At 42.9% G+C, this 12,280-nt stretch overlaps 1 protein-coding gene across 3 annotated transcripts in view; it reads left to right on the top strand.

Moving 5' to 3' along the window:
- The window catches only part of LOC119967011 (CSC1-like protein 2), a 235,052-nt gene that overhangs the window by 100,291 nt on the left and 122,481 nt on the right, over positions 1-12,280 (top strand). For all 3 annotated transcript variants that reach the window (XM_038799002.1, XM_038799003.1, XM_038799004.1), the window contains exon 2: positions 8,198-8,381. In XM_038799002.1, coding sequence (XP_038654930.1) covers positions 8,220-8,381 — 162 coding nt within the window. In that variant the 5' untranslated portion in view covers positions 8,198-8,219. The remainder of the gene's footprint in view (positions 1-8,197; positions 8,382-12,280) is intronic.

Here is a 12,280-nt window from a genome sequence, read left to right as displayed (position 1 = left end):
CCCTCAACCTCCGTCATTCAAGTGAGAAAACACCAAGTTTATTCAACCGCTCCTCATAGCTAATGCCCTCCATACCAGGCAACATCCTGGTAAATCTCTTCTGCACCCTCTCTAAAGCTTCCACATCATTCTGGTGGTGTGGCGACCAGAATTGAACACTATACTCCAAGTGTGGCCTAACTAAGGTTCTATACAGCTGCAACATGACTTGCCAATTCTTATACTCAATGCCTGGCCAATGAAGGCAAGCATGCCATATGCCTTCTTGACTACCTTAGAACATAGAACATAGAACAGTACAGCACAGAACAAGCCCTTCGGCCCTCGCTGTTGTGCCGAGCAATGATCACCCTACTCAAACCCACGTATCCACCCTATACCCGTAACCCAACAACTCTTTCCCCCCCCCCCCCAACCTTACTATTAGGACACTATGGGCAATTTAGCGTGGCCAATCCACCTAACCCGCACATCTTTGGACTGTGGGAGGAAACCGGAGCACCCGGAGGAAACCCATGCACACACAGGGAGGACGTGCAGACTCCACACAGACAGTGACCCAGCCGGGAATGGGACCCTGGAGCTGTGAAGCATTTATGCTAACCGCCATGCTACCGTGCTGCCCCTTCTCCACTTGTGTTGCCCCTTTCAGTGACCTGTGGACCTGTACACCTAGATCTCTCTGACTTTCAATACTCTTGAAGGTTCTATCGTTCACTGTATATTCCCTACCTGCATTAGACCTTCCAAAATGCATTACCTCACATTTGTCCGGATTAAACTCCATCTGCCATCTCTCACCCCAAATTATAACTAGGATATAGAATCATAGAAGTACAGAAGTTACAGTACAGAAGGCCATTCAGCCCGTTTAGTCTGCACAGACCCTCCAAAGGCACACCCACGCTAGCCCCGTAACCCCAACTAACCTCCACGGACATTAAGGGGCAATTTAGCATGGCCAACCCACCTAAACTGCGCATTTTTGGACTGTGGGAGGAATCCGGAGCACCCGGAGGAAACCTACACGGACAGTGGGAGAATGTACAAACTCCGCGGAGACAGTGACCCAAGCCAGGAATCAAACCCAGGTCACTAAATCTGTGAGGCAGCAGTCTAACCACTGTGCCACCCTTCTAATAATGTGATCATCATTTGACAACTGTTTGCGCGCAATTAGGCTACTAATTAAATTTGGCTGATTACTCATAACTAAACCTAATATTGCCTGTCCCCGACTACCACAATATTGGTCTATATCAATGGGAATGAAGTAGAAAGGGTCGAGAGCTTCAAGTTTTTCGGTGTACAGAGCACCAACAGCCTGTCTTGGTCCCCCCATGCTGACACTATAGTTAAGAAAGCCCACCAACAACTCTACTTTCTCAGAAGACTAAAGAAATTTGGCATGTCAGCAACAACTTTCACCAACTTCTAAAGATGCATCATAGAAAGCATTCTTTCTGGTTGTATCACAGCTTGGTATGGAGCCTGCTCTGCCCAAGACCGCAGGAAACTACGAAAGGTTGTGAATGTAGCTCAATCCAACACTCAAACCAGCCTCCCATCCATCGACTCTATCTATAATTCCCGCTGCCTCAGAAAGGCAGCCAGCATAATTAAGGACCTCACGCTCTCCGGGCATACTCTCTTCCACCTTCTTCCATCAGGTAAAAGATATCAAAGTTTGAGGTCACGTACTAACCGACTCAAGAACAGTTTCTTCCCTACTGCCATCAGACTTTTGAATGGACCTACATTGTATTAAGTTGATCTTTTCTCTACACCTTGCTATAACTGTAACATTATATTCTGCAGTCTCTCCTTCCTTCCCTATGTACAGTGTGCATTGTTTGCATAGCATGCAAGAAATAATACTTTTCACTGTATACTAATACATGTGACAATAATAAATCAAATCAAAATTCCTATTTACATCCCCACTTTAATGGCTTCCTGTACTTTGGTGCCATGGTCATTTCACTCATCTACCTTGCAGCTCCAGCTCTTACCCATACACATTACAAAAACCTGAAACCTGTTGGAGAGTCTCGAGGGCTAACGTTCCTCCAGTTCTATCATCTCGATCCCCTTAACTGCCTCCTCTCTCTGACCAAATCAGGCAATCCTATCCTAAGGGTCGTAACTGTCTTCTAAGTGTCCAGGTAGCTTTCCTCTTCCCTGATGCTTAGCAGTGTCCATGGGATGGGAATTGGTGCCACTGGCAAAGCAAGCCTTTATTGCTCATCCCTGAAGTTGGATGTGAGCTGCCCTCTTGAGCCATTCAGTCCATCTTTGTGGAATTTTTATTGGCTAGTGCTCCAGAGTTAATCATGCCCCTAGCCAAGCTGTTTAATTACAGTTCGAACACTATCTATCTGACGATGTGAAAAATTGCTCTGTCTACAAAAAGCAGGACACATTGAAGCCGGACAATTGATCTGCAGCTTAAAGGGAAAATTGCTCGTCTCATTGTTTCGATCTGACTGTATGACCAGCTTGTGGAAGAGGCCAGCTTCCAACACAATGGACTTCTTAAACCTGTGTAAGATTTCATATTCTTTTTTTATAAATTTTGAATTATTCATTTTTTCCATTTAAGGGGCAATTTAGAATGGCCAATCCACCTACTCTGCACATCTTTGGGTTGTGGGGGCGAAACCCATGCAAACATGGGTAGAATGTGCAAACTCCACACGGACAGTGACCCAGAGCCGGGATTGAACCTGGGACCTTGGCACCGTGAGGCAGGAGTGCTAACCACAGCACCACCGTGCTGCCGTAAGATCTCATATTCTGGATATGCTTGACATAACTAGTGTTCAAACTTTACAATCTTCTGTACTGGTCAGGTTGACTTCAGCCACATTGCGCTGATAAAACAGCGAAGACTCCCGGTCCTAGTCTTCTGTTTCCACCATGTAAATACAACATTTTGTTATTGATTCCATCTCCCTCTTTGGCCGCTGTCTCAGCCACCCGATACAACCCTGAAGTGAGCTAAGTTTCGGACCTCCGTGTCTCCATTGCTAAACCTGCCAACTTGCACCTCTAATGTCACCTGCTTCTGCTTCACCCATCGGTTGTCCATTATTTTGCTAGTTCCAAGCTTGACTATTCCAATGCTCTCTGGGCAGCCACCCATCCTCCACCCTCTATACTAGTAAGGTCATAAGTCAAAAGGTACATGAGTGCTATTTTTGAGTGTTGAACTAGTTTGTGCCAGGGCTGATGGTGTGCATGACCCAATGAGCATCATTTTGGAGCAGCTGCTCCCAGAGACTTATTCCCCGAGATTTTCTCCCACTAGCAGCTGCCTGCCCGACTCGCCTGCTATTAGCTAGCACTCAATTCCTCCCTCTTGCAGCCCTTCTCGTTTGCACTTGCTTACAGAGGGAGGGAATGCCTCTGGTGTTTATGTCACAAATGTCCAATCGCCTTTTCCTAATTAATCTGGACTGAGTCTCAATTCCCTAACAGATCAACTCGCGTTTAGTGTTTAAACTTGTCCTTAGTCTTGTGTCAGCTTGTCTTTTTTTTTAATGTATTTATTCAGAGTTTTCAATAAGTTTACAAAACCCTCCAAAAAGGAAAATAATACAAAGAAAGAAGGGCAACATGCCAACAGAACAGAACAACTTAACCCCATGGGTCACTGCTGCTGCTGAAGTGTTAATTTTCCTCGCGAAGTCAGCGGATGGTATTGTGACCCTGTTCAACGGCGGCAGCTCTGTACCCTTGGCAAAGTTATTTACACACATATGTAGGCATCCGTTCGTGGTTGTCCCTTGCTTCTTCCGGACGGATTTCGCTGACGTTGTCGTCTTGTGATGTCAGCTTGTCTTTGACATCCTACAGTGTAGTAACCACACTGACCATCTTATTCTGTCCAGTTCTCTCAATCTGGTATCCTCTGCATTTTTCACCTCCTGTGTCCTATAGGCTGACGTTCCATCCATAAGATCCTCTGCCTCTTTTCTCTTAAAGCCTCCTTAACTTATCTCTGGCCAAGTACTTTGGCTGGCAGTCATTTTTTCCATTGCTCCTTTGTGAGGCATTGGGATATTTTTCAAGTGCCAAATCAATGAAAGCTGTTGTAAGATAAGAAACAAAATTTCAGGAATTCAGATGAGAATCCTTTATCAGGTTCCATATTATAAATCTATTTGAAGGGCAGCACGGTGGCCTAGTGGTTAGCATAACCGCCTCACGGCGCTGAGGTCCCAGGTTCGATCCCGGCTCTGGGTCACTGTCCGTGTGGAGTTTGCACATTCTCCCCGTGTCTGCGTGGGTTTCACCCCCACAACCCAAAAATGTGCAGAGTAGGTGGATTGGCCACACTAAATTGCCCCTTAATAGAAAAAATAATTGGGTAATCTAAATTTAAAAAAATAAAAATAAAAAAAATAAATCTATTTGAAACTGTACAATTTTAAAGGTAATGCAAAAACAGAGATAACCAAATAGGATGGTGAAGGTGTATGTTTCTGTAAATCTTTGAACTGGCAGAGCAGATTTTGATGGTTATTTAAGAAATGTACACGGTCCTTGACTATATAAACCAGTATATAGAGTTTAAAAGCAATGATGTTTTGTTAAACTGTTATAAATCAATGACTAGCTCTTCGCTGCAATATTGTATCCCGTTCTGTAAATTACGCTTTTTTAAAGATGTTGAGGCCTGAATGAGGATGCAGTGGATAGAGAGGGTTATGGAGAGATGTAATTGAGTTCAAAATCGTGAAGCATTTCACTTGAATAAATAGAGAAAAACTATTTCCACTGGCAGGGGGGGTCAATAACCAGAGGTCACAGTTTTGGCAAAAAGAATCAGAGGCCAGATGAGAATCTTTTTGCATTGTTACAAGGATTTGTAATGCACTGCTTGAAGACTATTAGAGGCAGATTTAATCATTTTCAAAAGGAAATTGGATGAATGCTCAAAGTGGAAAATGTTCATCACTATGGGGGGCAGTGCATTAATTTTACAGCTGTACCAAATAGGCAGAATGACTTTGTGTACTGATCATTATATGATTCCAGGTCTGGAACATTTTTTTGCAAAGTTTGCTTCAATGTTTGGTGCCTAAGTTCGGGTTCAGATACGTGACTGGCGATAGAAGTTGAATATTGTTGCCCGTTGTTTCCTCCCCTACCATAAACCGAAGGAACATGCTGTTTGATTTAATCAGCCAATCATTGACATGTGCCCTACGTACCAGGGTATCATAGCAGCACTAAATGCACAATATTGCCCAACTGTGTGGTAGGCAGAATGTCTGCAAACAACATGTTCCTTCAGTTGTTTGAAATGAGCAAAGTGCAGACATACTCGAGCAACCTAGGCTTGCAAACCCCTTAATGGTGATTTACCTTTTGGCAGCATTTGCTGAACAACACTGACTGCGCTAATACTACTTTAACAGTCTATCTCAATTTTGCTCATCTATGCTTTCCAGGAGCAACATCCATTCATACACAGGGACCTCTTCCCTTCAAACAAGAGGAATATGTTTAAACCTTGCATCTTGTTTGGATTAACTGCGGGGGCGCTTGGAGATCCTGTAGTTCCCTGTTGCTTCCTCTGTGGGAATGCCTCGGCCACTAAGCCAACTTGCAGTGTAAATTGTTGAGATTGTTTATCATTTCTTGCGTTTGTCCTGATGAGTGAAAGATGAAAAGGTTTGGCAACATGACATTTTTTTCAACAATATTCAAATTCTGCTCTACCAAGCCACTTAATTATTTTTGTTTTGCTAAATGTGAAGTTTGCTGCTGAACAACATTTCTGTCAAACTGCGCCGATATCTTCGACATGCGCATGTCACGGTCAATGTTTATCCCAGCTCTCTCCTTTGTTTCCATAGATGCCATAGGTAAAAGTCTAGCTTTGTGAAAATAGGTTGTACAAAATGGGGTGAACACATTCAGTCCTGCAGGAAGGAGGAGTGCTGTGTTTATCAGAGCAGGCATGTAAAAATGTCTCGCGTGGCATTTCACTGAACTTGAAGGACAGTTTAGCTTCAATAATCTCATAAAGGGACTTTGCTGCTCAGAGTTGTGCCACAGATTATTTCTACGTGAGTTTGTAAAATAATTATTGCGCTTCTTGCATAGACCAGTAAAAGTTAGCTTCCTTGCATCAAAGTAAAAACGTATCAACTCAAACATATCCACAGCCTCCCCCCAGAACTTTCTAGATTTGCAGTTTACACTTCCACAGATTTATTTAGCTTACTCATTTCACTGAATATGTCTGCAAGCTAAGCCGGTTTAGCCAGCTTCCTGGAGTTTCTCTGGATTTAATAAAATCTTAGTGGGTGCTACCACTGTGCGAGAACATCAAAGACCTGATTTGTCATCTTTCGCAGCAAGTACCTATTGGTGTTAAAAGGCAATGTGTCCAGTAGTATGAGATGCAGAAGCTTTTGTATTTTTTTGAAGGACACTACAGTGTTTTCCAATCAGTACTGCATCCTACTCTGTGCTGCCCCCAGTTCAATTTCTCCAGCTAACTGCTGCTGAAGTAAAATATCTGATGTTTACTTTAGTCTTGAGCACTTGGCAAAACAAAATTGTCTTTTTGTTTTATTCCACACATACCAAAGAAAGGCAAGTAAATGGGACGTTTTATAGTTGCCTACGGATGGTCAATAATTTTTTATAGCAAAATCAGTGCTATGCAGCCGATCAATGCCCTGTGTCCCCTGACACAAAATCAGTCTGCCTTTTCACGCTGTCGTTTGACAGAAGTATATTTTCCAGTTCCTTGGCCTTTGGCTGTTCAAACATTCTCCCTTTGAATTCAGCAGTGCATAATATGATTTCTGAAGAGTTGTTAATGCTTTTTCCTTTGCCCCGAATTGGACATTCTGAATTCTCCCTCAGTGTACCAGAACTGGTACACACAGTCCAAAGATGTGCAGGTTAGGTGGATTGGCCATGATAAATTGCCCTTGGTGTCCAAAATTGCCCTTAGTGTTGGATGGGGTACTGGGTTATGGGGATAGGGTGGAGGTGTTGACCATGGGTAGGATGCTCTTGCCAAGAGCCGGTGCAGACTCGATGGGCCGAATGGCCTCCTTCTGCACTGTAAATTCTATGTTAAAAACAGGCGCCGGAGTGTGGCGGCTAGAGGATTTTGACAGTAATTTCATTGCAGTGTTAACATAACCCTACTTGAAATTGAAATTGAAAATCGCTTATTGTCACGAGTAGGCTTCAATGAAGTTACTGTGAAAAGCCCCTAGTCGCCACATTCCAGCGCCTGTCCGGGGAGGCTGGTACGGGAATCGAACCATGCTGCTGGCCTGCTTGGTCAGCTTTAAAAGCCAGCGATTTAGCCCAGTGAACTAAACTGCGTCACTAATAAAGATTTTTATTATTAATAGATAAGCAATTGTCTTCATATTTCCTTAATTTTACAGGGTTAATGGAGGCTTTGTGCTTCATTCACATTTCCACTTCCACATCCACAGTAACGTTCAGCCCTTGCGGTTGAATTTGATTAAGGAAGTTCCATATCATTACTCTGTGGACTTAGTCGTTTTGAAGCTGACAGTTGTATTAAAAATGTATTCATAGCTGGTATCACTGTGCCTGTTTTACAGCTATTTACAGCAGGAAATGAACTATGAGCGACAAGATACTATGATACCTCAGAAGCTGATATTGCAATAATTTGTTAAATGTACATTTTTCCCCACACAGGACTGCATTTCTGAAGATTATGATTAATAACTTAAATAACGTTCTAAGTACGCCATTGTGTGCTACCAATTCACTCCTGTACTCACCAGCTTCTTGGGCTTAATTTTGTTTTGTCCCCTCTGAGGCACTGTGTACATCTCACCAGACCAAGACAGCATGGGATGGAAGGCAGGAAGGTAGTCAACTTTAGGACTTTTGTCATATGCATGGAACTTGCCGATGTCACTTGTTTTGGGGCGAGAAATTTCAATTTCTTTCTCTCCACTGTCATCCTTCGACCTTCAAAGTTTTCTGGAATTAACGTTGGTTTACTTGTACTTCAAACATCCAAAGGAAGGGTTTCCTTCGGCACTACGAATGATGCCAGGAGCACGTTGAGAGATAGATTTGTGGCCAGAAAGGGAAATAGATCTGTCTGATTTATGCTGTTGACTTATGTGATTGTTTGAAATCCCTGTGATACTCGATGTTTCTTCTTACTTTACAGATAAAATAATGAAGAAATAAAGATGACTTCCGACTTCCACACAACCATCAGCTCCGCTGTGACCGCTAACCCCAATTCAACAAAGGATTACTGCTACAGTGCTCGGATAAGAAGTACTGTGTTGCAGGGCTTGCCCTTTGGTGGGGTTCCTACAGTCCTTGCATTAGATTTTATGTGCTTTTTGGTATGTATGGAATGGCATGTTAAACTTGTACTTGTGTACATTTCTCATTTGTTTTTTGATGCAAGTATTGTATCTGCTGTTTTACTGGAAAAACAAAAGTAATTCAAAAGGCAGTACTTTTAATTGGTCGGTGCAGGTATTCGTGCACACTATCTTGGTGCAGATGTTCCTCTCAAAATAATGGTGAGAGTAACGGTGCAAATGGTACAGTTACTTCAGGCAAGGAGTGGTGCTGGTTTTGTGTATTTTACTCCCAGAAAGTTAATCTTTGTCCTTGGCAGAACCTTTTTAGATAGCACATTGAATACTTATGGCCAGACAATCCCTCTGGCACTGTAAATAGACTATTATAAGTGTGGTATCTGAGTCCTTCAGGGTTTAATTGGTATTTAAAATTGTAATATCCTAAATTTACTTTTCAGTCTCATTTTCTTAGTCCATTGTTCACGTTCTCTCCGTGTCTCTGTGGTTTTCCTTTGGGTGCTCCGTTTTCCTCCCACAAGTGCCGAAAGACGTGCTTGTTAGGTGAATTGGACATTCTGAATTCTCCCTCCGTGTACCCGAACAGGAGCCATAGTGTGGCGATGAGGGGATTTTCACAGTAACTTCATTGCAGTGTAAATGTAAGCCTGCTTGTGACAATAATAAAGATTATTATTATGTCAAATCTGGGCAGCACGGTGGCGCAGTGGGTTAGCCCTGTTGCCTCACGGCGCCGAGATCCCAGGTTCGATCCCGGCTCTGGGTCACTGTTCGTGTGGAGTGGGTTTCGCCCCCACAACCCAAAGATGTGCAAGGTAGGTGGATTGAACTCGCTAAATTTCCCATTAATTGGAAAAAATTATTTGGGTACTCTAAATTTAAAAAAAAAAATTATCTCAAATCGTACAGAAGAAATGACGTTCACTGACTCTAATTTCCAACTCCTTCTCCGTCCTTATGCTGTTAGTTTTGCTATCTTTCAGGCTGATGGGTTAAGTTTTATTTTTAAAGTGCATCTTCATACACACTTGCCTTTTTTGGGAAATAGTGGGGAGGTGTTGGAAAAAATTCCCGAGTTGATAAACAGCCTGTTGAACCACGTCATAAGCACTGCTTCCATGAGCACCAAACCCTGCTGTGGGACTTGAACCTGCAGCTTCTGATTCAAAAGTGAGGACACTATGACCCCACCATAAGGCCTCCTTATGCGTTAAGTGAATGTGCGATTGCTTGTCCAGTTCACTTCAATCCCAGATGACTGACTTTGTTTCACTATGATATTTTCAGCAACTTGTTATTACTAAATATTAAGAAATCTAAGCATGCATGGTCAAGTCTAACTAAAAGTTGACAACTAGATTCATTCCTGCAACAAAACTTGGCCTCTCCAAAACTGGAAATTCTATCTACAAGAGTCAAAATGGAAGAAAAAATAGAAACTTCTCAAAAGAACATCTACCTTTTGAGAAGAGGAAAATAATCCAACTGAAGCCTTATATTTGACATTGTCATTCTGATTTTAATTTTATACTTGTGTAGCTGTTAAGGATGGCAGTTAAATTCAAATAGTGCAACCTACCTGACAAATGGAATGAGCTTAGAATGTAAATTAATTGATGCCCAAAGCTATTAGGGTTCATAAATCTCAAATTTAATGTTTGAATTGTACCAAACTTACCACTTAATTATTTTTTTGTGAACTTTATCCATTTTCCTGACTTTGAAATTGTAGAAGTGTATTTTGGAGCAGATGACGTTTTGAACAAGATATTTAAAAATCAGGCCTGTACTACTGGGACATACAGACCTGGGATATGTAATCCATGTATGGTGTACACCGAGGTATATAATGGATCATTTATGGTCAGCATTTGTGTTTATGTTTTTTCCTGTTTCTCCTCCTGAAGGCTTTAAGGTACATGAAAATTCCAGAGTTTCTGGTCACTTTACAGTACAAAACCCAAATTAACCTTTATGATTCGGGTTTACTCTTGACTTTCTGCTCGAGGAAGATTAAGTCTGATTTTTGGCTAGCCAACTGAAAGAGACACACAGTGTTTCTATGTTCAATTATCCAACCCAAAGTTATTGGCATCCTTATGATTTCTGTTTGTCCAATTTGCAAAGTGCACATGGTCTCTTGGGGCAAATTCTATTTGTCCAAGCTGGGGGCAGGTTGGCTATCAGAATTTTATTGTGTGGGAAGGACTCTGAGAGCTGTTGGGGGATGTCTGAACGGTGGGGGTGGTAGGGTTATACTTCGAACTGCTTACAGAACTGCTGCCTATTTTTTTTTAGAAAATGTTTTTATTGAGCTTTTAATATTTTGCATCAAGAATTTGCAAACCAAAATCATACTAGCACATATATCAACAAAAGAAAAACTGCCAACAGACAACTGTAGCAATAACCCCCCCCCCCCCCCCCACTTAATGAAAATACTTGGCTTGCAAACTTTACATGGCCAGAAATGGCCAAGACATGTATTTACAATAGTTTATGTACATTGTGGTTCAGGCGTTCATTTACCAGCAAACTTGTCGTCTGCGTGTGTGCGTGGTGCTATGGTTTTGTGTGTGCGCGTGTGCTGTTTGTAGTATATATAAATCATTTGGAGGAAAATGTAACTGGTCTGATTAGTAAGTTTGCGGGCGACAAAGGTTGGTGGAATTGTGGATAGCGATGAGGACTGTCAGAGGATACAACAGGATTTAGATTGTTTGGAGACTTGGGCGGCGAGATGGCAGATGGAGTTTAATCCGGACAAATGTGAGATGTGGGATAAGGTGGAAGTGAGGGCTTAAGTGGGACGGTGCAGACTCGATGGGCCGAATGGCCTCCTTCTGCACTGTACTGTTCTATAATTTTCTCCAGATTTGGCAATCTCTCAGAAGATTTACCAGAACCCAATCCTGAGGGGGAGGCGAGCAACTATGCCAATTCCACGCCCAGGGAGAAGGATACGACCTCTGACCGCTGTCCCATGTCATTGAACAGCTCTCTAAAGCAGAGCAGTTCATGGACGCGAAAAAGGATCCCGACAGCTGGGCTCTGGGCATCGGGAAAGTCGAGAACTTCACAGGCAAGGGCTAATACTCAACTCAATGTTAAAAGGCCTCAAGAAGGTCAGAAAAGACGGCTCAAGACAGAGAAGCACGACCCCAACAACGGCGCGCGGAGAAGATTTACTGCCTGAAAATCCGTCTTTAGAACAACCGGCACCAGCTGGCAAGACAAATTATGGGCGCCCCATCATCAACTACATGCCCTCTTTCAAAAGAGGAACTCGAAGAGAGTTTTCAAGGCAAACAGTCAAAATCAAACAATATGGCGAATTTGAGCGAGTTTGCCACATACGATGGCAGCTGTGACGCGGGTGAGCTGATGAAGCCAATAGTGGAGGGAGAGGTTACAAAGGCGATAAAGGGCATCAATGAGAAGAGCGCACCCGGCCCTGATGGAATGAATCTGGACGATGTTCAGAGGATTCATGAGGAGGAAGTCTCGAGACTACCCCGGCTCTTCTCCCTATGGCTGAAATCTATGACAATACTCAAAAAGAGCCAAACGGTCCTGATCCCGAAGTGCGAGGATAACTAGAGACCCATTACCATCGGCCATATACTGCTGCGTTTATTTATGAAAATCATGGCGGAACGCTTCTAAGGCTGTTTGGATAAACCCACGTCAGAAGGACTTCCTGGCAGCAACCCCAGGCTGCAACAAAAACATTGCAGTCCTGGAAAATATCACGGGTGCTAAGAAAAACCAGCTGGGCCTCGCAGTTGTCGTCTTCAACTTGGCAACGGCGTTTGACTCTGTTGGGCACCAACACATTATAAACGCATTGCAACAAATGCGACTGCCAAAGAATTCATAAAAATTGTTCCGATTTATACACCAATAACACCACCATC

Source organism: Scyliorhinus canicula, chromosome 6, assembly GCF_902713615.1.
Source record: "Scyliorhinus canicula chromosome 6, sScyCan1.1, whole genome shotgun sequence".
NCBI classification, from domain to species: Eukaryota; Metazoa; Chordata; class Chondrichthyes; order Carcharhiniformes; family Scyliorhinidae; genus Scyliorhinus; species Scyliorhinus canicula.
Note: the sequence above shows the minus strand (reverse complement) of the source record. Positions and strands in the feature narration are given on the sequence as shown.